General features: G+C 37.3%; 1 protein-coding gene across 1 annotated transcript in view; it reads right to left on the bottom strand.

Annotated features, from left to right (window-relative positions):
- Positions 1 to 40: 40 nt before the first annotated feature.
- Positions 41 to 26,362, bottom strand: part of LOC126262787 (trehalase-like) — a 361,100-nt gene continuing 334,778 nt past the window's right edge. Inside the window, exons 10-11 of the mRNA XM_049959608.1 lie at positions 15,974 to 16,073; positions 41 to 175 (exon numbers count right to left, since the gene is read on the bottom strand). Of these exons, the coding sequence (XP_049815565.1) occupies positions 16,016 to 16,073 (58 nt within the window). The 3' untranslated portion in view covers positions 41 to 175; positions 15,974 to 16,015. The remainder of the gene's footprint in view (positions 176 to 15,973; positions 16,074 to 26,362) is intronic.

Genomic DNA, 26,362 nt, shown 5'->3' with positions numbered 1-26,362 from the left:
CACACACACACACCATCAAATTAACATCAGAGAGACAGGATTAATATGAACACAATATTACTTTATTAAGTCATTGGCAAATACAAAAATAACAAAAATTAAAATAAAATTTATATGTTGTGCTGCTTCAAATCTTATTTTCCACGATGCTAATACAGTTCTGGAATATGATAAACTGAAAAAGAGAGAGAGAAAAAGAGATTAATTTCTGTACTGTACTATGCTATGCTATGCAAAAGAGAAATTAGTACATAACAGCACATAAAAGATGATTCCTTATGCTGAAGGAATGACTGTTATGGAATGGCTAGGAGACAAAGTGTAGTGTAAAAGTGTACTGTCAAACGCTAGAACTGTGTGTTCTGTCATCAGGCAATGGTTAAAAAGGAAACACAGGTGTCAATAAATGGAATTAATTGAGACATCTCAGATCTTTGTCAAGACAGGCATGTATGTCTAAAAACGAAGTATTCATTACTTAAGTACATTAGTTAACAATACTACAACCTTATCTTAGTGTAAGAAATTGTTTTTCTTTATAACACACCCAATAATAGCTCAACTACAGTTTTGATTCTAAGACATACATACAGTGATCCAAATGAAGGTGCTAATACATGAAATGTTCATAAAATATTTATGGAACTAATAAACCTAACAGTTTCTGTGATTTTATATTTAGAGACAATTAACTGCAGGTCTTTAAGTACAAAGACGGGATATAGAAGAGTTTCATAATATCAAATGGAATGCTGTATGTTTTTAACAGAGTACACACAGAGGCATAAGAGGAGGATGGTTCAGGTGTAAGGCATTGTTATAAACAAGGAAATTAAAAACAGCAGTAAAACTCTATTTTTACATTTTTCCACTTTTTATGTTCATTTTTTACGGTCACAACAGAAGTCATAGGTCTATACTCTCAATATAAAGCTTTCCCATTATTAATGATTCCATATTACAACATTTCCCACATGCTAAGTGTTCTTTGACATTATCACGAAAGTCAAGCTTGAAACAAAGCAGAAAATGTATACTATATGCAAAATTATTGATCATGTAACGTAGTGTTAGCATGGTAAGCAAGATTTTCATTGTCGGCATCTTAGGCATTTTGGTTCACAGCTGCCTGTATTACAGGCTCAGTATTTGGAGGGTGGACAGTATGCTGTGTCACTGCCTTAATGATAATCACGTTCTGATGATAGTGACTCTAGGAGCAACCTTTCTTCGTGTGTTGTATAACAGCTTTAATTAATTTCATTGTCATTTATACAAATGAACACCGCTTTTGAAGATGGCCATATCTATCATGTGCTTTCACAAACTGTTGTTACTCCCAGGTGAAATACGCTAATCCATATTAGGCATGCAGTCTTAGGTTGGTACGACCTGTCAGATGTAAACATTCCTCCTCAAGATGTTCTGTAACGTGACATTTTCTGCCCATTTTCTCACCCAATATTGTCCCTGAACTGAGTGACCACCTTGTTGACAAGAAGCTGTAGATTTTGTGCCTATTGTTCTATGTTTATGAACACTGCCACAATGGCTCTAAGCACTATGGAACTTAACATCTGAGGTCATCAGTCCCCGAACACTGCCAAATTAAGCATTTTAACCAATATTGTGTTACAAGTTTTATTTACTGTAGTGTTATAATGATTACCAATAAGTCTCACATTAGAACATGAATATCTTTTTAATGTTGTTTCAGAAAATACTTTTGCCTCTGTGTTTTATTAACAACATTGGACATGACAACAATAAAGAGGGAAATCCACGTGTGCATTTATGTGCATCAGCAATCACTCAGTGACTGAATTTGTGATTTATGTTTTGTATACTGTGAAGAGTCAAGCAAAGCTAATTGCTGTTAGAAAGAAACAAAACAATAAATTATTTCAGATTTTTTAAACAGACAAAATTTAAATTGTTTTAATTTTATAGTTTGAACATTATAAAGAGAATGACAGTAATTTATTCGTATTTTACATTTTTCTGCATTTTACACTTTTATGGATCAGTCCTCCGAAAAGTGAAAAACTGAGGTTTACTGTATATTACAGATATTGAAGGTCTATAGAGGTTGGATTGATTGGAAAAATCAAATCTGCTTTTGCTTTACTGTCTGCTGATATTAACTTTTTTGTGCAGCATCTATAGCAACGAGGATATCACTTGTACTAGTATACCTCCCAATACATGTATTTTTTGAGAGTAGTACTTCGACTCATATTCTTCTTGGTTCATAATTATATGACAACACTTCCAGTCAAGCTCCCTGCATGGCAATCATTTACTGATTTGACAAATGTGTTATTTCTAAACTTTTCAATTTAGCAATATCATTTTTCATCTGGTTGAAAAAAGTCACTTTTCTGATCACAGAATCTGTGCTTGTGACCAGTTGGGAAGATTGGGGAATTACAAATATGACATTTAAAGTTATAAAACAATTACTATGTTGTTTACTGCTCACAAAGCTAAACAAATCAGCATTGAAGCTGACACTGTACACAAAAACACAAGAGAGCACAGGAATGTTTGTCAGTATCAAATAATCCACATGAAATAACAATTTGAATCTTAGCAGAAGGGATCTCAGATTCTACAGTAGGAGTTTCTTTAAAACTGAATGAAAATTATGAAAATGATTGAAGTCCATGCGTCATTACATTTACATTCTTTTGAGGAGAAAGAATAAGTCTACAAAAAGTTACATAGATTTATAACTGACAGGAACTCCCACCACAAGAGTTGGGGAGTATAGTGTGAAATAACCAGTCTCATTCCTACCTGAAGATTCCATTGTTTGGTAAGTAGATCTTACTAAGATAAACTACACGATTGTCTTCTGTGCACCTTTCCAGAATAAAATGGGTTTGGTTATATTTTACCAAACAATAAGGATGCTTTAAAGGTGTGATGATCCAAAATCAGTTTGAAATGTGTATCATGAGACTATATTTTAAGAATAAAGAGGTTTAGTTGAGCACGTTGTTTGACATTGTGAAAAATGAATATTATACAGAAAAAAGAAAAACTGATGACACTTTTGCAGCTTTCAAAACTATTGGTTCCTTTCTTGGTGTGGAGAGAGAGATAGGTTGAGGAAAGTTGAATTGGACAGGGCACAGGATGAGTGTACTTACCCTTACTACAAGTGGGAATAAGGGTAGGCTTACCCTCATTGTCACTACAGGAGTGAAATAAGAGTGGGCTTACCCTCATTATCACTACAGGTGAGAATGAGGGTAGACTAATCCTTGTCATCACTATAGGTGGTGCCATCTCGTCTTGTAAGCTGTCCTTCCTTTTCAACCCATCCATTTCCTTACTGATGAAGAAACTAATAGTGCTGACAGGATAGTGTTTTGGACTTTTATCTTTATATATTTCTATCAGCAATATAAAATATTTAACACACAAAATAAGTACTGTCTCACATTTTACAGTTTTCTCAAATTTGATATGATTAGTTTAGACTACACTTTTACTGTCAAACTGAAAAGGATTGTTGACAACAAACTTCACCAGTGTATAAATGTACTATGAGCCTGCCTTTAGTATTCTCAGTTAAACAATCAGATACCTGTAAGAGGTACATGTGGAAACATTATACAGTTTCATTAACTTTCTTTTAAGTAACATATGCTTTTTGTCCTAGTGCGGATTTACTCCAGAACATTATTTTGTTGGACATAAGTGAATGAAAATAAATGAAAATATGCATAATACAATAGCTTACTGATTTCTATGTTTTTAGTTATTATTACAGTACAAGTAAGTGTACCTAAATGCTTAAGCCCATCTGTAAATGGGTGAAACTGTAAAAATTTTCTAGTTTTTTTTAATTATTAGTATGAAATGTTTTTGTATTAATTAAACTCAGTAGAGTTTCTTGAAGATGAGGGTTTCATCTATAAAATGATGAAGTACTGTTCATTGAGCCCTTTCAGACTTGAAATATTAAAAATTAATTTTTTTTTAAATTTGCTTGTTTTTATTGGATTATTTGACATACACTGAGACTGACCATTATGAAAAACAAGTGTTACACACATTAATTGAATACATGCAGCTCCTTTCTGCAATTAGTCACTGGTCAAACAAACATCTGCTTCTGTGATGTTCCTTCTTTGCCCTACTGTGTATGCAGTGCCTTGAGGTGCTTTGCTTCTGTCACATACACAATGTATAAATTTGAACAGGGCAGTTTTCTGTACCTAATCCACTGAGAAAATATGAGAGAGAGACAAATTCAATCACAATTTGAAAACAAAGACTATCGTGCACTGCATACAAAAATGGTTCCTACATTTTCTCATTAACTGCTAAGATTCAAAACTAATGAATATGTTCAAGCTGCAGCCACTACAGAGCAGAATCTACAGGAGACGTAAAGGGTGACTACAGAAAGAGTTACTGTGCCTGTGCCATGAAATGAGAAAATCGTAGATGGTTTCAAATGGAACTACATCACCTGAAAGGGTTAGCTTCATGAACTTAGCATAATATCTGTTTTTTTGGTCGCAATTACACCCTGGCAACCAGGGAGAACTTTTGACAAGATATGTTTCTCATAACAAAAATATGAAATCACCACCAACACTAGATAACTCTATAGGTATGTTTTCTGTGAAGTTGAATAAGTGTAGTACTGCGTATGCCGATTTTTTTATTAGCTAGATGTTCAGAGTAAAATTTTTTAACATGATGTTTAAAAATACATTCATTTTTCTGTATAAAAAACAGCTGTATGCAGAGTATTCTGACACTGCACACTATTAGAAATTAATTTGGACAATCTATTTTCATAAGAATATCTTCTCTTTCCTATTCCATCTCATCCATGTCTTTTGGTCACTTCCAGTTCAGTCCGGATTTCTGCACTGCACCAATAACAGCACCTTTCTCTGTTGCTCTCATGACTTTCCCAGGATAAATGACTACTATACAAACAATTAGCAAACTGCTATTGTCTCTCAACTCCTTTTCTACATCTTTTCTCAGTGCCTCTTGATTTTCTTTGGGATTTGGGGAACTGTCTGCACTCCATAATCATCCCATACTTTCTTCTGACTCTGCATATTGAATCTGTTCCTGTTCAGTGTCACTGCTCCTCTCTCTTTGTGCTGCAATAGATTTTTCCTCCACAACCTGAGGTAGATGGCTGACAGCCCATGACTTCATTGGAACATACATTCTTACCTGCAGGTATCTCCAATCTCTAACATCTATCTGCCTGTGGCCAGAAATGTCTTTCCCGCAATTTTTTGTAGACCTGAATTAAGGTCCAGAGCAGTTATGGTATTGGGAAATCTTTCCAGAGCCGTATACCTATTAAGGAGGAATATTCCTGTTATTTGGAAGTCAGAAATAAGGTTGTTTTTCCTCTGGGTTGTGAATCTATCAGTTCCTTTATTAGCCTTGGAATTTCATCCTTGGGAACTGAAGTGCAGTGACTTTCCAATGCAGTTTGCTTATACTCTTCCACAATTTTCTTCCACTGGCCTTTCATTGGACGGAAATATGCAGCACCAAGAGACTGAAATACTTGAGCTGCATTTGGTGGGAGTCTCAAATTCCTCACATGGTTTCAGCACTTTTATATTTTTGTGGAAATTAAGACTGTCACCAATCAGTGCATTAATCCCCACATGCTTTTTTAATATAAGTAGAAGCAAAAAGGTAAAAAAAATCTTCAGACGTATGCTTTTGTTATACCAACAGCCGTCTAGGCTATTCTCTGTCCAGCTGCTTGAAATTCTTTCTGTCTTGTAACTGGCATGGGTGCTAATGTACTCTCATCATTTCTATGTACCACAAAGAAAGCATTTCTTGAATGAGATTTTCACTCTGCAGCGGAGTGTGCGCTGATATGAAACTTCCTGGCAGATTAAAACTGTGTGCCCGACCGAGACTCGAACTCGGGATCTTTGCCTTTCGCGGGCAAGTGCTCTACCAACTGAGCTACCGAAGCACGACTCACGCCCGGTCTCACAGCTTTACTTCTGCCAGTATCTCGTCTCCTACTTTCCAAACTTTACAGAAGCTCTCCTGCGAACCTTGCAGAACTAGCACTCCTGAAAGAAAGGATATTGCGGAGACATGGCTTAGCCACAGCCTGGGGGATGTTTCCAGAATGAGATTTTCACTCTGCAGTGGAGTGTGCGCTGATATGAAACTTCCTGGCAGATTAAACTGTGTGCCCGATCGAGACTCGAACTCGGGACCTTTGCCTTTCGCGGGCAAGTGCTCTACCAACTGAGCTACCGAAGCACGACTCACGCCCGGTCTCACAGCTTTACTTCTGCCAGTATCTCGTCTCCTACTTGCCCGCGAAAGGCAAAGGTCCCGAGTTCAAGTCTCGGTCAGGCACACAGTTTTAATCTGCCAGGAAGTTTCATATCAGCGCACACTCCGCTGCAGAGTGAAAATCTCATTCTGGAAACATCCCCCAGGCTGTGGCTAAGCCATGTCTCCGCAATATCCTTTCTTTCAGGAGTGCTAGTTCTGCAAGGTTCGCAGGAGAGCTTCTGTAAAGTTTGGAAGGTAGGAGACGAGATACTGGCAGAAGTAAAGCTGTGAGACCGGGCGTGAGTCGTGCTTCGGTAGCTCAGTTGGTAGAGCACTTGCCCGCGAAAGGCAAAGGTCCCGAGTTCGAGTCTCGGTCGGGCACACAGTTTTAATCTGCCAGGAAGTTTCAAAGCATTTCTTATTTGCTCAGATTACTTCATGCTCCTCCTCATGGGTCATCTACAAGATTTGACCTCATCAGTGTTCCAAATACTGGAAGAATTTGGTTCTAAATGGTCAAAAATGAGTTAACAATGCACTCTCAATAGATGTTCAAGCATAAGTAATATTTTTTGCTGTCTTTACTGACAGTACTTTATTGTGTCATTTCAGAAAGGATAATGCCCACTCAGTTCCAGTAAAATTGTCTTTACACCTAGGAATAGCTTTACGAGTGCAGTTGAGGTTGGCTTTGCCAGTGCCTCTCAACTAAACTGGGAAGCCAAAAATTGACAAGGCTTCCATATGAGACACAAACTGTCATTCTTCTTCATCGGCAAAAGCTGTTTGGCCACGATTAAGTACAAGGAGAAATGATATTGTACCGAACTGGTTCCATCCTAGGACCAACAGATTAGCCAAGTCATTACAAAAGGTGACACTTCAGATGCAGAGGAAGATGTTGAACATCTGGAGCATTCAGGACCATGAGAGAAAAAATTGTTGCCAAATGTGACTGATTTACTTAAAAAGAAATTTGAGTCCTATTTAAGTGGGAGTGTTAAAAATGTGTAAAATAAGGACAAATTCGTTTTTGGTATATGTGTTATAAACTCACTGATTTATCTTCTGTCATTCTCATGAACCTCTGCAGTGCACAATTTTTTTTGCTGCTAAATATCTTTGCTTTCTTCCTGTTTGTGTATCCAATTTCTCTGAGTGTTGTATGTGTAACAAGTAAAACCCAAGCTCATCACATTGATGTATTATTTGTTAACACAGATATCATCACTTGAAGACCTTGTTAACATTTCAGAGCTTGGTCTTTCTCTCTTCTTTGGGAAGCTGTTTTTCTGACAAGCAACAGACCTGTAATAATACTGTAGTCGAGACAGTGTAAGAAAATACCTGAAAACTCGTAGCACTGTTGCCAGCTTTCAACTGTGAAGTGCCAACAGATGCAGACGAAAACAACAGTGTTTACGGAGCTCTGACAACACTGAGGAGTTGCCATTGAGGTGTTTACAAAATCATGTTATATTATTGGTTGAGGTAGGCCCATGAAGGTGCCATGTCCAGCTCAATGCAACTGTCAGGGGTCAACTTACACCAGCTCAATTACAGCGTGAAACTGTGAGAGTGATATATTTGTAGTGTTCTCATGATGGACCATATTACATCGATGGAGTTCTCTCAACGTGTCAGCAAGATCCACACCACGTGTTTGTTGTTCTTTTCCACAACATAAGCTCTTGGTACATAACTGAATTTCTTTTCAGATTGAGAATAGCATATTGATGGTCGACACATGCATATATTGACACAGAATTTAGACCTTTCTCTTTCAAACCATTGTACTAGAGCCAATTTGTATGTTGTCACCACTCTCCAGTCACAAGAGCCACACCCAGTTTTCTTCAGCTCAACATCCATTTTAAAAGGACATTTTCGCATCTTTTCTATCCTGATTGTGTCACAGAATTCAATGCCTCTTTCTTTGAGGGCAATTGCTAATGGTATAAATCAAAGCTACCAGCAAACTCTTTGAAATGCTGCTTCTCTGTCATGTTTCTATCAATGCCAAAAAATATCCCCTGACAAACTTAACCCTCTATCACTGTAGGTGTTCTTTTAGTCAACATCTTGCCTGAATCACCAGTCCTTGTAAAAGATTTGTAGCTGCATTTGTGAGGCTTATTTCTTGCATATTGTTTCAAAGTGCTTCTACCGTTGAAAGGTATTATTATCTGTTCATCAACAGCTTGGTATTCTTCTGTGGGGACTGGTTGCAAAGATGACTGCAGTAAAGGCTAAAGTGGATGAATCTAAGAATTTGTCCTTATTACTATTAGCTTCAGGCAGTTCTTGATTACTGATCACATGAAAATGCCACAGTAGTTGGAAGAATGGATTTCTGCTCATCATATGAGCTATTGATGGATATCTACACTCATTCAACAAGTACAAATGAATTGAGGGCATTTCCCTTATGCCTATCTCCAGTAAAATACTGATAAACTGCCCCAATTCATGTTTGCTTGACTCCAAAGAAACTGAGTCTTTTTGCAAGGCATAGATGTTGATCTATTCAGCAATGATTTGAAATACATTGTCAAATACTAACAAAGAGATAGAGGGTATGACGTATCATGCAGCGTGACAGTGCGAGAGAGAGAGAGAGAGAGAGAGAGACAAAGATATTGTTTATTACTCTGTGGCGGTCAGCGCTCACTTAATTATTCTTAGGATATAGAGCTTTTGTTCTTGTTAAGAGTAATTTTACAAGAGGAGAGCCATTCTTCTTGTGATGTAAAAATCGACGCCATTCCGATATTTTGATTCACATTGTAATATATATGTATATATGGAAGGAAATCAGTTAATAGAACAATAAAATATTGTTCATTTCAAGAAGGTACGTGTTATTCTACAACCAGCATTTACTTCTATTGTGGTTTAAAAATAAATACCAGCTTTAGAACAGTTCCGACGGGAGCATTCAGTTCTAGTGAAATAGTTCGATGCTTTCTTCGGAAAAGAACTCACCGCATCGAACATTCAAGTCCACAATTGTACCTGGACATTTCTCAGAATGGAAAGCTATCTGATTGCTATGCAACAGAGCCCCAAAGAATATTTACCACTTTCAGCTCAACACGGTATCTGCAGCACTGGAGCAGATTTCTACAATAGCGGAAGCATGTAATCGCTATCAGTTTCACACATCATCCTGTGTACGCTGTATGTGTTTATCCACAACAGTGAACATACAGTTACTCACACACATAGAAAGACAATACAAGGTGGTGTGGGAAACATTTCAGTATAAAGGTCCTGTAGAGCTAAACAGTAATTAGCCTAGTAGTAGAAGTAGTAAACAAAGTTTAATTTTTTTCAAAGGAGCCTTTATATATGGCGACCGTGACAGGACACTGATCCTGATACAACACTCATAGTGAACCTGCAATATAACTATGTTAGTAATCTAGTAATTAATGTTTCATTGTGTGTATATATGTCTAGTTTTATAGAGTAACTACATTATGGTCCTTTGTATGTTTCATGCTAACTGAACGTGTGGGAGTATCTTGTGAAGAGAACGAGTGCGCCGTCCCAGCAGCTGAGCAGAAACTTCAAAAAGGCCAGAACATTTGAATTACTAGCTTTCTTGAGCATTTATGCATTGTAGTGACCTCTCACGTATTGATTTTCTAAGTATAAATAGTGTTGCTACATTACTTGTACTAGAATTCCAGTATTTCAGTAGATATAGTAAGGCAAAATTTTATATGTTATCTATGTACTGTGTTTGTGTCACATTGTAAAGTGTACATTAACAGCATTAGGACAGTAACTTTTTTTTTGCGTGTGTAAAATTTAATAGTCACTTTTGTAGGACTTATTTAGTGGAGAAACTGTCACTTGCTTATTTACATGGTGATAACTAGATCTATGTTCAATGCCAATAAGCAAGCACGCATCACAATGGCACAAAATTAATTAAATAGTATGAATGCAACATAAACTAGAGCCACAGAATTTAATCCACCATAGTTAGTGATATGTCGATTACTGCTGAGCAACCGGCAGTAATTTATGCGCTCACGCCGTCAACACAAACGATTGCTAGTTCCGACATTCACATGTCGAGTGAAGTCCAGAGAAATATGCGGCAACCAACAAACAACATGAATTTCATCTCTGACACAGACGCGTGCGAAAACGAAATGACTGTACCGAAAAATGTGTCGGTACAATCCTCATTAAGCCCAGTGCAATCGTCAATTGCTGAGAATACAGATTTGTTATCCCAGCTGATGTCACGTTTGACTGTCATAACACAAGGGATTAAAGCATTGGAAACCACGCAATCCACGTTTGCAAATGACATGAATCGTAGATTCCAGGCATTGGAAACCACGCAATCCACGTTTGCAAATGACATGAATCGTAGGTTCCAAGTATTGGAGAGTGCGCAATTTAATTTGGCTCAGGAGCAATCTAATAAACTAAAAGAAATAAATGATAAGATTACTGAAAAATTCCAAAGTTTGGAAACAATGCACAGTCACTTGATTGCCAGTCAGGCACAACTCATAATTACACAAGAACAACGGTATCAGGGATTAACAACCAAATACAAAGACATCTTATGTCGTCAAGACACACTAAACCATCAAGTGCAAGAAGTTATTCATGTACAGAACACTATTGCGCAGGACGTCAATACAATTAAGCACGATAACGAGCAAGCTGTCATTGAGCTTACTCGGAGGATAGATACTGTCAGTCTCGAAGGCGAGAAACGCATAGAGAAACTTTTCATTGAACATAAGATCGCATTCTCTAAGGACAGTGAAGTTTGGGCGAAAGAGCAAACCGAGACAGTGCGAAATTATGTAGACCAAACCTTGAAAGAAACGGTTTCTAACGTGCAAGTTAACAACGAAACTGCACAAGAACAACATAAAGCAGAAGTTAAAGAGATTCAGGAGAATATAGGAGATGAATTTCCTGCTTGGAAAGCAAAGATAGAAAATACATTAAAAGAACGCCAGCAGGGTCTAGTTAATACTAGAGGGGCGCATACTGCTTGCACTTTATCAAAATCAGACATTATTCCTGATGAAACCAGTGAAACCGAATCCATGCAACAATATCCATGTATTTGCGCATATTCACGTAATCGACAAGAAACAAATCATTAAGATTATCATTCACCACTAATTAGCCACCAGAATACACCTGTGACTATGAATGAAGAAAAAATGATTAAATATCGTCAATTCCAGATATTTATCCCCGAAAGGAAGTCGATCAATCCCGTGGTATTTATCAAGCAATTTAAAGGGATATTGCCGCGAATGTGGACTGAGCAACAAAAAATTATGTACGTTGCAGGATTCATACATGGAGATGGATCGATGTGGGCGTCAGAAGCATCCGATTGTTGTCAAGATTATAACCAATTTGAACGCGCTTTCTTGCACAAATACTGGAATAAGGGACTACAAGAAAGACTACGTAAGGAAGTTTTTGACCCACAACCTTTTTCTTTCAAAAATGGATCTTTAAGAAAGTATTTCGAGAAGTATATAAATAAAAGCAAATACTAGAATGAACCAATCTCGACGCAGGATATCATTCGAATATTAAAGGGCAAACTTGCACTGGAAGTGAAGGGTTAACTTCGACATGTGCCTGAACAACATGTGGAAGATTTTCTAGCCACATTGGATTCAATAGACATTCTGTTCGAAGAATCACGTGTGCGCTATAACCAACCTAACAAATACAATAGTAACAACAAACAGTATGGAAACAAACCTTTTGCACACAATTCACCAAACCCACAGGTGAATTATTTCCAAAAAAACGTGAAATTTGGTAACGAAAATCCCGACCAGTGTAATCATGACCAACAATGTGAACAAACATATAAACGGAAATGGGGGAAGAATAATAAGAAGAGGAAAGGATACTATCAAGAAGGGAATTATCAGCAAAAACGCCGATATCAGCAACCAACCCAAGAATATCACAACCAACCACAGGTTGGGTACCAAATGCTAATGCAAATGAATGGAGAAATCAACCACCAATAATAACTGACGTAACGGAGGAGACATCTACTAATAATAGACAATCGTCAAACTAAACTCGACTGTCAGAAGCCCTGACGGTGCAGTCGAAGAAGTTTTGAGGGGCGAAAATTCAAGCGTCAATTTTTTTCGGTACAATGATGGCAGATTATTAATAGAAGAACTTCAGCAGGATATGATGCCTTGTCAAGAGGAACATATCACTGAACTTGTTTCGAAAATTCAGGCAGCAATTGAAGGCATTACTGTGCAAGTTACTTTAGATACAGGAGCAGCAGTAAATGTCGTTTCTGAGAAGTTATTTCAAAGAATACTTCAAAAAGCAAATCCACCAATTTTTCCTGTTCAGTGTTGTAGAATTATAGGCCCTACTGGTCATAAGTCTTCACAGGTTAAAGTGCAGACTCAACTCCAGTTATACATAGGAAATGTAGCTATAATTTGCATGTTCCTTGTAATAGAAAAATTTGTTGAGGACTGTATCCTGGGTATAGATGAATTTAGAGAGAGAAATTGGCATATCGATTTTTCTCTAGGCCGTGCCAGTTTTACAATAATGGATCAGAAACATCAAGTGAATCTTCTCAGAGAATATAGTACCCATGGAAAGTATTCTCAGGGACGAAAGCTGCAAATAAAGTTGATACATAGCCAACCTGCATAGTATCACCAAATTAATTACTTGCAACCAGTCTTAAAACCTGAAGATATGGTATACGAAATGGTGCAAGAACCTGAATATTGGCAATAACATCAAAGAAAGCAATTATATGATCTTCTACAGGAATATCATGAAGTCTTTCAAGAAAAACCTGGTGTAATCAAGGAATACATATGCCATTTAGATGTGATTCCACACCCAGTTTTCTGTCGTATTTTTTATCCAGTACTGTGGCACCAACGAAAGGCAGTTGATGTGGAAATCCAACAGAGGCTTGAATGGGATCTGATCGAACCTTCGACGATTCCATACTGTAGTCTGCTTCATGTTGTCCCGAAAAAAGGAGGAAAAGTTCGTATCGTGCTAGACGCACGGCAGATAAATAAGATTATCGTCCCCGTGCGAACTCACCCGGAAAATATCGATGAGTTAATTCAAAAGTTCAAGGGGATAAAATACTTAACAAATATTGATCTGAAAAGTTCATTTTGGCAGGTGGCACTAGACGAACCATCAAAAAAGTACACCGCGTTTGTACATGCAGGTAGAAGCTATCAATTTCAGGATTTATCTTTTGGGCTAAACGTGAGCTCAGGAGTTTTTATAAAGGCTCTAGATTATGCATTGGGACCTGCACTTCGAAGTGTACAGCTTGTTGCGCAAAAATACTCTGTGGGTGTGGATGCAACAATGCCAGAATGCATTTGAAGCGATAAAACATGCTTTAGTCAATTCACAAATATTATATCATCCAGATATGAGCCAAGAATTCGGTTTAATGGCAAATGCTCCGGAAATTGGAATAGGTTCATGCCTCTTCCAAGTAAAGATGATAGATAGAAAATCAACTTTCTGTCCAATAGCTTTTGCTAGCCGATTCTTAACTGCTTGTCAAAGAACATATACGACTACCGAAAAGGAAGCATTGGCCATAGTCTGGTCATTTAAGAAATTTTACTATTACTTATACGGAGCGAAGACAACAGTATACTGCGACTACAAAGCGTTAAGTTTTTTGCAAACATGTAAATTATTACATCCAAGACTAGCAAGATGGACGCTCTCACTCCAAGAGTTTCAGATTGAAATTAAATACATAAGCGGACAGTATAATTTCATCACCGATGCACTGTCTAGAATGCCAGACGGAGATTTGTCAACTATTAACATCACGGACAATCTGTCTGAATTTAAAGTTCTTATAATGACTGACAGAATATATAGGAAACATTTTCTTGACATGTGTAAGAACATAGGAAAACTACAGAATGAAGATCCTCATTGGCATTCAATAAAGGAAACTTTAGCAAAGCCTGGAAACGATGATCTGAAGAGACTGTACAAAGTTGAGGACGACGTCTTATTTTTCAAAGGGCATCTTGATTCAGATAGTTGAAAGGTGTGTATTCCCGAGAAGAATGAGAATGACTTAATTTTGTACACACACATCACTTGGGGACATTTTGGAGTATTAAAGTGTGCTCGGAAGATTCAAGCATATTGCTACTTCCCAAATATTCGCAGGAAAGTACACAGACAGTTAAGGAATTGTAGAAATTGTCAGCTAGCCAAACCAGGAAATTTTTGTGTGAAAGATTTCCTATATCCTATTATACCCACTAAACTGCTGTTAATCATTTCAGTCGACGTCTGTGGTCCTCTACCATCATCAAGGGGAGGATGCAAATATATTGTAGCTTTTCTTGATATATTCACTAAGTATGTCAAACTTTATCCGTTAAAATCAGCTACTAGTGCATCCATAGCCAAGAAGCTGGTCAAGGATTATATAGTCAAGGTAGGCAAACCAGAGGCTATTCTTTCTGACAATGGGTCAATGTTCACTGGATTTCGTTGGAGGCAAACATTAACAAGTTGTGGTATAAAACAAATTCTAACATCAGTGTACCACCCTTCGGCGAATCCCGTGGAACGAATTTTTCGTGAATTAAACCAGTTCATGAGAACATATTGCCACAACCAGCAACCCAAATGGATCGATTATCTTGACGATTTTCAGGAAATTGTAAACAATATGCCACATACTATGACAGAATACACCCCATACGAACTGATGTTTGGAAAACAGGAACAGAATGACTGGATTCGACCAATTCCTAAAGTAGCTATTAACAAAATATACCTAAAAATAAAGTACAACAATCCTTACTCAATATAATGGACAAGGCAAGGAAAAGGAAAGTATATTTTGACAACCGACTTGGAAAAATAAAAACATATAAAGTGAAAGGCCAAGTTTTAGTAAAAACTCATCCTCAGGCTTCACTTATACAGCGGAAGAACACAAAATGGCAATTATTGTATCAAGGACCATTTGTGATTACCAAAATACCCCATCCAGGAACTTATGTTTTGAAGGATATGAAGAATGGAAAGGTGAAAGGAATGTATCCTCATCACTTGTTAAAGGAATTTCATGATAACTGAAGATTCTGAAGATTTAAGATACTGTTCTTATCAAATAATATTGATTAGACAATTTTCATTAAACCTATGAATCATACTTCGGATAGTTTCTTTCTTTTTGCAATTTAGTAGTTAGTTTTTATTTTCAGTCATAATGTACGAGAGATATGCAGACATTATGTATTTGTTTTCCACTGTAAAGATAAGTTTTCTTTTCAGTATGCAGAGAATTTAGCTATAGTACGAATGATTTCTTTTAAAATTTTTAATTTAGTTGATAGTAACTTCAATCAGGTTTCACAATGCATAATGACCATGGGTTAGTGACTCAAATGAATCTGGTCTATGACAAGATATTTTTCTCTTATGTCAATTTGACAATGTCAGTGTATGTTTGTATTCTTTTTTTACTCGCTGAGCTGAAGTCATGCTGTTTGGAAGATGTAACCCATTCTCAGTTTTTTTTAAAAATGCCTATTACTTTGTTTCAATCTTTTGTGATGGGAATTGTCTTTATAATTGTACTATTGTTGTAACATACCTGTGTATGTAAATTATGTTATGTCAATTGTTGCCCGTGAAGTTACCAACTGAGCGAATGCCGATCAGTTACAAGCACATCAACAAGTGTTAAAGTCCACCTGAAAGATGATAAGCATAAGTTGAGAAGGCATCACCAGTTGGATTAGTGTTGATAGAAATGAAGAACACCTTATGACTTACGAATATTTAGAATTCAGGACAGAGAATTAGAAAGAACGTTAGATTAGATTCTATTACAGCTCAGCATAGATCAAACACCTTTTCCACGGAACTTACACTGACTCTTATTTGCATGTTAACCATATGCGGAAGACCATAATACCCATGAGGATACAGTGAAATGGGAATAGAATTCAATCAGTTACCCGGAGATGACAGATAGTAGGGAATCATAGATGGACATAACCAACGTGTCGATGGTTCACCTCAAGACACAGAAGATTAGCATTGTTGTGTTTCTTTTGTGAACAGTGTTTAAATTCATTCAAAAAATATATCCATGTTGTAAATATTTTTTCCATTGTAATTCAATTAATTTTCTTTGCAAATGAGAAATACGAGGATGGTAAATCTACCCCGAGGTTTTCCTTGGTTTTCCTTTGTGGGGCTTGGCCGAATGGCTAGATTACCCGTTTCAGACATCCCAAGGCATGGGTCAGAAGCTTTGAGTGATGATGAAAAAGGTTTCTGATCACATCTCATGCCATCCTCAACAAATGAATATAAGCAAGCAAGTAAGTTATGCATGTAAGCTGCATCAGGAATTTTCAAGCAGCACAGGCTTTGTCAGCAGTATATGCACCCAAATCTAGAATTTCCATTTTGATAGTCATTCACTAATATCAAAATATCATAAGAAATATAGTGGACATTAATACTCTAGTGGACATTAATACAGCATCGTAAACAATCACCGATGTAGTGTTGTGTGAACGCTCGTGTTTGTTTTTGCCCAAAAACGTTCGTCCACAGGAGGGGCATATATAATGTATCATGCAGCGTAACTTGCAGTGACAGCGCGCGCGCGAGAGAGAGAGAGAGAGCGAGAGCGAGAGAGAGAGAGAGACAAAGAAATTGTTTATTACTCTGTGGCGGTCAGCGCTCACTTAATTATTCTTAGGATATAGAGCTTTTGTTCTTGTTAAGAGTAATTTTACAAGAGGAGAGCCATTCTTCTTGTGATGTAAAAATCGACGCCATTCCGATATTTTGATTCACATTGTAATATATATGTGTATATGGAAGGAAATCAGTTAATAGAACAATAAAATATTGTTCATTTCAAGAAGGTACGTGTTATTCTACAACCAGCATTTACTTCTATTGTGGTTTAAAAATAAATACCAGCTTTAGAACAGTTCCGACGTGAGCGTTCAGTTCTAGTGAAATAGTTCGATGCTTTCCTCAGAAAAGAAGTCGCTTCATGGATCATTCAAATCCACAATTGTACCTGGACATTTCTCAGAACGGAAAGCAATCTAATTGCTATGCAACAGAGCCCCAAAGAATATTTCTCCGTACGTTGGTTAGCACTTTCAGCTCAACACGGTATCTGCAGCACTGGAGCAGATTTCTACAATAGAGGAAGCATGTAATCGCTATCAGTTATCATCCTGTGTATGCTGTATGTATGTACCCACAACAGTGAACATACAGTTACTCACACACATAGAAAGACAATACAAGGTGGTGTGGGAAACATTTCAGTATAAACGTCCTGTAGATTTAAACAGTAATTAGCCTAGTAGTAGTAGTAGTAAACAAAATTAATTTTTTTTTCAAAGGAGCCTTTATAAAGGTTTGGCCAGTACTTACCTCAGCTCAGTACAGCCGATAGATACACAAAACAGAACAGAAAATTTACGTATCCTATCTTTCGGAACTTTGTTCCTTCGTCAGGGAGGAGAGAGGGGAAAAAAGGGGAAGAAGGGAAAGTGGATTCAGTTTCCAGGCCTTTCCCCTGTTGCTTCATAACCTGGGTTGTGAGTAACTGAATCCACTTTCCCTTCTTCCCCTTTTTCCCCTCTCTCCTCCCTGACGACGGAATAAGTTCCGAATGCTAGGATGCGTAAATTTTCTGTTCTGTTTTGTGTATCTTTCGGCTGCACTGAGCTGAGGTAAGTACTAGCCAGCCCTTCTATCTCTTTGTTAGTATTTGTTTCACATCTTTATACGAGATTTTCCATTAATCATTTAGAAATACATTGTCATTTAGAAATGCTTTATCATACTGCAAAGGCGTCATTTTCTCTACTACTAGAAGTGGAAGTGATCCTTTCTGTTCTGTGTCTTGGACAACAAAATTAGCTTTTCTAAATTTATAGTCAGTGCACTTAAATCTGTGATTCACTTTCTGTGCTGCTGCACTTGTGTAGATGATGCCTCTTCATTCCTGTTATGGTTTCTTACATCTGAAAACTTTCCCACATTTCCACAAAGAGTTTACCCAAGACAGACAGTGCACACTGATTTCGTCCTGGGGGTGAACAAGAGACTGATGAACACTATCTGCAGCTGTAGCTTTCATCCGATTTTGGCTGAGATTTTATAACTTAACCAGTAATTTAAAGAAATCAACATCAAATATTATGTAATTACACTTATACATAGGTACCTGATGAATATTATTACTTCTTTTAGTGATAAGTACCTTTGGATTTTTATATTCTGTCTCTAATTCCTTCCTAACTGCCGAAATTTCAGCCTCCTCCTCCTGCTCCATCCTGACAGCTGCGTCTGAAAGAGCTTAAGGACTTTCAACTATTGCAACAATTTCATTTCAATCTTCGACCCAAATATCTGATACATCACTGTCACGGACATCAACTTCTATACTGAATTCATTATTAGATAAATTGTCATATATAAATTCGACCTGCAGATGTTTGCACTCACTAAACTCGGAAAGTAGACAGTCAGTTGATTTGAAATTTTCACACAACATTGCATTAAAATATGCATGTGTTTTTGCACAGTGGGGTTCAAAAGCTCACCGATTTTGATGTATCATAATAAAAATTTTATTTTTATAAAAAAAACACAAACCAAAATACGTATGGATATTCATTTAACCTACCCATTTCAAGTATTAAAAATGTGAGGCATATGAACTACTCCACTATGCTGCCATGCAAGAAGTCTGTCCATGAATTCACTATGAATGTACGACAAGTCTCTACATCCATTTCGCTGACAACTTGTCGAATTTCCTCCTTGAAGTCATTGATGTTTTGTGATTTATTGGCATACATCAGTGACTTACGGTAAGATGACCCCAAAGAAAAAAGTGATATACAGTTAAGTCACGTGATCTTGGTGGCTAGTGATGATTAGCTTTGTACGAAATGAGGCGATCTGGGAATTGTTCATGGAGTAACTGGACTGGTTTGCGAGAAGTATGGCAGGTGGCACCATCCTACTGAAACCATAACTCTTCAATGTCCATTCCATCCAAATGAAGCCCCATAACTCCCTAACCATCGTTTGGTATGGGTCTCCACTGTGTAAAAGCTTGTCCTGCCTCATCTTAAAAATAAAAAAAATAACAGCCAATGACGACACCTGACCAACGGCCACACGAAACTGTCATTCGTTGTGGATGCATTTCCCTTTTCTTGGATCGTGCAAGGATTTTCTGATGCCCAGATGTGGCAGTTCTGCTTATTCACAAAACCATTTAAGTGGAATTGTGCTTCATCACTGAATATGAAGTACACCCACAAAATACAGTAGCTTATACATGCAGATGCTAGAGTCCACATTTGTATGAAAATTATATTTGTTGGACTGAAATGGTCTCTATTTTGCAGGGACAGCTTTTATATTACAGGAAAAAAAGACACAAGTGCAAAAACACAAAAAATAGTGTGGGTCGGAAAAATGTAATTACTTATATGGTACAGAAGGAGAATTTCTCAATTATACAAGAAGCTTGAGGAAGATGAATCTGCATTTTGTAAGAATTTTAGAAAGTAGAAGCACCAGTTTTCTTTCATTTGTGACAGCAAATTACATCGAGAACTACTAAAAAAACACAGTGTTACGAGCTGCCATCAAATCCCTTGCAAAATTGGTTTGTTTGAGGTTAAGTTTAATTGCCAGTTCAGTGCAAATGTCTGTGCAGTAGTCATATCTCCCTCAGTATATTCCCCTTCAAGATTTGTAGGTTTTCTTTATATCTTGTATTTGGCTTTTAATAGTTCCAGTGCCTTATTTGTATGGGGTTAGTTAGTGAAACCACATAAATATTGCCCACTGATGAAAAACTGCTTCACACACAATCCAGAAAGCTACTTAACAGTACATAAGCCTGCCATAAACATGTATTTAAATAAGCAACTCCAATACATTACTTGAGGTATCCTTCACAACAAAGCATTTTTCCCCTGTTGCAATATCTGAACGTTTCAATTCCTTTCTTTATGAAACATTGCAAATGCCTAACACCACACAAAATCCACTTACTAATCAATCAGATTCTACCCATAGTACTTTTTTCACTTCATGTTGCAGGCATATTGCAAACCAGTTCGTTGTAAAATATTAAATGCGGTACCAGTATTGTAAAGTGGTCATGTCATTTTGATTTTTGTATGTCATCAATGTGCAGGGAGGAAGTTACATTTCTATTAAACAAACTTTGTTGACAATGTGCAGTCTGATACATTCTTAGTTGAAGTGTGGTAGCTGTTGGACATGTTTAGTAATGCTGTGGAGTTGTGATTGTATATATTATATGAAGAAAGGACAGCAAGGATGAATATGATGTGAAAGGAATGTAAATTTTTAATAATGTTATTGTTTCTGAAGAGAAGAAGTTTGATGTTGTCTCCAGCACTGCACACCTACTTTGTCGGAATTATTGTTTTCAGCTAGTTAACTTGCTCAGACCTGAGAGAAACACCACCCCACTTCCCTGAGTCGTGGATTAACATATTAATTGACTGAGCTGTTTGGTTTTTATAGAAATTCTCTGTTAACTTTGTACCCTTTTTAAATCATTGTTCATTTCGTTAAGCATGTTCAGACCTTTGTTACATGTGAAGATCAAGCAAAGTATTACTCTGTCTTTTTGAGTATATCTTTCATTCTAAAGTCATTGTCTTGGCACATTTCATAAGAATAGTTAATCTCCCCACCACACTTTTTGTCATAACTCATTACCAGCAGCAGTTTGAATATGCACTTGAAAACAAAAATCTAGTTTCGGCACTGCCTGCTTGCTGTAGTGGTTTTGAGAAATCTGCAACAGTGTTAGCAAGATGTGAGGTAATTGGAAGTTCTGATTAGGGCCAGCTAACTATTTTACTTCCATTCCATATTTAATACGACGACAAGCTGCATTTAGATCAGTTCCAGTTGAATTGATATTAGGTTCTGTTTAATCAAAGGTTAGCACGTGAGTGTAAGTTGGATAACAATTTGTGAACACACAGTTTTTGTAATATGTAGATTTTTATAGAATGGGAGGTAAAGTTAGGCTAATTTCAGACTGAAACAAATATAGTGGGGAGGTTACAGTGTATATAAAAGTTCAGTTTATAAATGTAATAGAGGGCAAATAATTTAAGTACCCTCCTGTCATACAATTCAGATTCCTGTCTCACTGCTACAATTCATCTCTTGTCATTTATTATAACATTATAAATTTTAACATAGGAAATTATGAAATGGAACAATTAATAACAAACAACTGACATCAACCACAAAACCCACAATAAATCAAAATATAGCGATCTGTCCATGGCCATGTATCTGGAGGAAATGAGGTTGGGGGTCGCATGATCAACAACACACAGATGATGTCAGTCATCAAAACTTCCTTCCCAAGAAACCTTGATGGTGCCGTTATGTGACAAGATGGCTGGTGTGACTGCCACCATTTGAAATACATTGCAAAATGTTTTGACATGGCAGCCGGTGTGAATTGGTCTTTATATCTCATGAAGGTTTTCACTATTGCTACCGGTAGGTCATTATGTGGTGCTCAGTTATAACAAATTGTACAAAGAACAATGTGCTTTAATAAATCTTCAAAGTGCCATTGCCTTCAAATGGTGTACTTTTATAACACACAAGTTGTGATATGAAAACTGTCAGCTACTGAATTCAGTTTGGAATATCCTAACCACCCAACATCAAACGCTAACAAAAGTCGACAGCAATTACTGCAGTCTTCAGTGCAGTGTGTGGTGTTACGTGTATACCACACAGCCCTATGGTGTACCCATAAGTCTGCGGTGATCTCCTGTCCACATGCCATCTGGCATATATGATGCTTAAACAAGATTTTTGCATGTTGACATAGAAGAGAAGTATCTCTGGAGTAAGCACTCGGATGTGCGAAATAGATTTTGTGTCATCAACATACACAGCCAGCATGCTTACATTATCTTGGGATGCCACAGGTTTGTCCATAAAGTGTCTTGTATATGCAGAATGGCATTACGTCGCCAGTACAAACAGATCCTCTTCATGGGTGCCATGGATTTAGTATAGACATCGTAACAATTTTCATTTGATACCTAGGATAAATATAGCTAAAAATTAAGAGGCATTTTTGCTTCTTTGCAACAAATATCACAGCCTAGCTGCACACATTTTTCAATCTCTGGGACAGCAACCATCATCTTTGTGTTTTATACTAACTTTATCATATTGCTAAGTCTGTTGTGATAAATTTTTGCTGTGATAGCATTGCAAAACAGCTTAATAGTATGCCAGTGCCTCTGAAAATGACCCAGAAAATACTGAATTTTCCACACATTAGCGATTGTGCCATCTTTCCTGTAGGCTAGATCACAATTTTGCATATTGATAACACTCTGGCACATTTATTTCAGCATTTACTGCACATGCTGTCACTACATTACAGACTAACTGAAACTGAATAATATCCGATTGCAGGTTAAATGTACTACAGAGCCAAATGTATCCCAAATATGAAAAATATATATGACAAATTCACTCTCCCCTTGGTGCCCTCTTAACACATTGATGATTACATGAATTTAGACTACAGTGCCTCCATAACATTTATTTTAAATCCTCATTGTCCTCTGTTGAGGCATAGGCCATGCAATAGCATGAAGGGATGTGGACAATGAAACACTTGAAGGAGTTTGATGGCATATTACGTACTAATGTTTTACGCCTGTTAATCAAACTTGAAGGTAATTGAAGGTAATTCAAAAGGCAGCTAAATTTTTACTCTGATTGCAGAGAGAGAGAGAGAGAGAGAGAGAGAGAGAGAGAGGGAGAGACGTGTGTGTGTGTGTGTGTGTGTGTGTGTGTGTGTGTGTGTGATTTTTGTTCCACATCGTTATGGTTTACATTCAGTCTGTAGTTTTTTTATTGACTAACTTGCAAAGCAGAATATACAATCGAGATGTGAAGATGTCATGGTTGTGATAAAAATAAATAAAGAAGTGTTCTGTACCAGACTTGTGCAGATTATGTATTTAAGATAAATGCTGAAATTCCTCTCAATACAATGTGTCATATATTCAATCTTTTATATAATTCACAGACCATAATTTGACATTGCTATTAGTATATATTTAACTTCCTGTTTACTTTGAATTCTCTACCACACACACACACACACACACACACATTTATTCAGTTGTTTGTTCTCCATGCTATGAAACATGCTGTCCAATCAAGGGTGCATTTGATTTTGAATAAAACACGAAACTGTTCATGTTACATAGTACCTTATGCAAAGTATATTTGAGCTTGAAACAAACCAAACTGACCATAAATTACGCAGGTGTAGGCTATCAGAAGTGTATGAAAAGAAAAAGGTCTAAATTCTACCACTCTTTTTTGAAGATTGACCACCGTCAAATAAAATGGCTCTACCAGTCTTTTTTGAAGATTCACCACTGTCAAAGGAAATGGCTATTTTACGAGCTGTGGGTTTCTAGCCTTTTTTTGTGTATAATTACGAGGGCTATTCCGAAAGTAAGGTCCGATAGGTCGCGAAATGGAAACCACGGTAAAAATCAAAAATGTTTTATTTGCAACACTTAGATACACCTTGCAGCTACTTATCTCCATAGTCGCCGACCCGACTTAGACGTGTATCGTAGCGTTGTACCAACTTTCCCATACCCTCGCTATAGAAGGCAGCCGCCAGTGCTCTCCGCCAATTCTCTACACTGGCCTACGGCTCGTTGTCTTGTGCCAAAATGTTGTCTTCATAACCAGCGGTTCATGTGACCTGAGCTGAAACTCAGAGGGAGACAATTACGGGCTGTATTGTGGGTAATCTCACATTTCCATTTGAAAACGATGCAGGAGCATCTTCATTGCCCCTGCAGAATGCGGCTGAGGATTGTCTTGAAGACGAAACAGCACGACAGTTATGTAATGTTAGCTGCATAGCTTCAGGGGAAATTTCTCACCAGGCCCCCATACTTGGCGGCAGACACTATTTTCTAGACATCTTTACGCACTCACTGCGAGCTCAGAAATGAGAAGAGCGACGTGATGCTAACTGGGGTTATACTAGAGACACTACCCAACACATCTGTGCAAAGCTTTATCGGATTTTCATAGTCGTTTCCATTTCGTGACCGATCGGACCTTACTTTCGGAATAGCCCTCGTACGATGAAATGATTGCTGGAGATGACCAATGACTTAGCTCAACAATGCTATACATTTTGCATAAATAATAATAGATGAACACTAATTCAAAATGCAAACAAAACAGTACAGTACGCTTCAGTACGTCAAAGTATTCACACAACACCAACATTTTCTCTTTTTTCGTATTTCGCTTTGTACATGCAGCAACTACAGTAATTCTCCATTGCTATTACTAATAAACAAATGGTGAAAACGCAATAAATACGGTTAATATTTGATGTCTGTCGCTGTTTGGAGGCGTCAGAAAATAACGGAACTGATAGAAATGACCTTACTGAGAAGTAACGGTTACTGTGATAATTGCTCATCTAATACTAGCAGTTATTTCAATAACTGCCAACATTGCCTCGTGCTATCCGTTGACCGAATATGGCACTACGCTTTCGCATCAACTCATCGGAGATCTGGCTATGAAGGAGAGGGATTGACTATTTGGAAGGCGTTCTATAGGTCATGGGAATAACTGTGAGACTGCGCGCCATCTGTTGATAAGAACTTGCGCCTTCGTTAAGCACAAACAATTAAATGAAGTTAATGTCACAGTGGCAGCTGATAGGAGCCACGGTACAATCATTAAGAAGTGCAGTCGTTCCCTTGAGCCACCGCCTTATATGTCAGTTTAGCTTGGACGGGTAGTACAAGGAGAGTTACCATAAGGAATTCGAGCGATTATGGAAATAACTGTCAGAGATCGGTATTTTACTCTGGCAGTTATCGTTATTGGCTCACAGTTCTCGTTCGCTGGCAGTTATCGGGCTACCACTACAGGTAACCTGGATGCTGGTAACGGAATATCTGTGTGTCTGTGTTCCTGACTCGGTGATATTTCCTTAGGGGATAGTTACTGGAGGGAACAAAATAACAAATACTTTCGTACTGCTTCAGAAAAAGCCGCTGGCCATTGCGAATGACAAATAACATGCCAAAAGGCAAAAAAGTGAAACTTAAACCATTTGAATATAATAATTATTATCCTCATCATTTCTTAGGAGATTGTCAAATATTACAGTAACTGCTAATATTTACAGAACTGATACAGTGTCAGAATAAAACATAGTTATGCACTTTTAATAAATTTATCATACACAGAATACCTGATCTTGACTGTTGTGATGAAGTGGTGTCAAAACTGGAATTAGCAGAATTTTTACTTAAGTAGGAGGAGGGATCAATGGAAGTGTCACATTCCACATGTGTGTGTGTGTGTGTTGTATTGGGTTTATTTGAGCCTTGGTGTTGGATGTGTGAAGTCGTTGGCGGCAGTGATTGCAATTTCAAACGTAAGATTTTGAAGTTTTTTTGAGTGAATTATCAAGTTTTTTACCTTTTTTTCTAGTTGTGATGTTTTGTGTATTTATGGAGTATTGAATTTTTTTTACTTCTGTAGGGATGTTTGATTTGTGGATTTTTGAGGTTGTGGTTTTATTTTTCGTAGTTGTAGGTGTTGGTTTTTTTGGCATCAACAGCTGTGGTGGACCTACATAGGTCACCGGAAATGACCGATTCCCATTTTGTAGCTGTAGGTGTTGGTATTTTGGTGGTTGACCTATATAGTTCAAGGGAAGTGTCCGATTCCTGCAGATTTTGTTGGCATAGGGGACTGTTGTAATTTCTTTCTTTTTTTCGTCATTTTGTGTTTTGGGATCCTGGTGTGTTTTTTATTTTTACTATTATATTCATCTCGTCCTCACCCTAAAAACCCAACTACCTGTGGTTGTCCTGTTAGTTTGATT

Source organism: Schistocerca nitens, chromosome 6 (genome assembly GCF_023898315.1).
Source record: "Schistocerca nitens isolate TAMUIC-IGC-003100 chromosome 6, iqSchNite1.1, whole genome shotgun sequence".
NCBI lineage: Eukaryota > Metazoa > Arthropoda > Insecta > Orthoptera > Acrididae > Schistocerca > Schistocerca nitens.
Note: the sequence above shows the minus strand (reverse complement) of the source record. Positions and strands in the feature narration are given on the sequence as shown.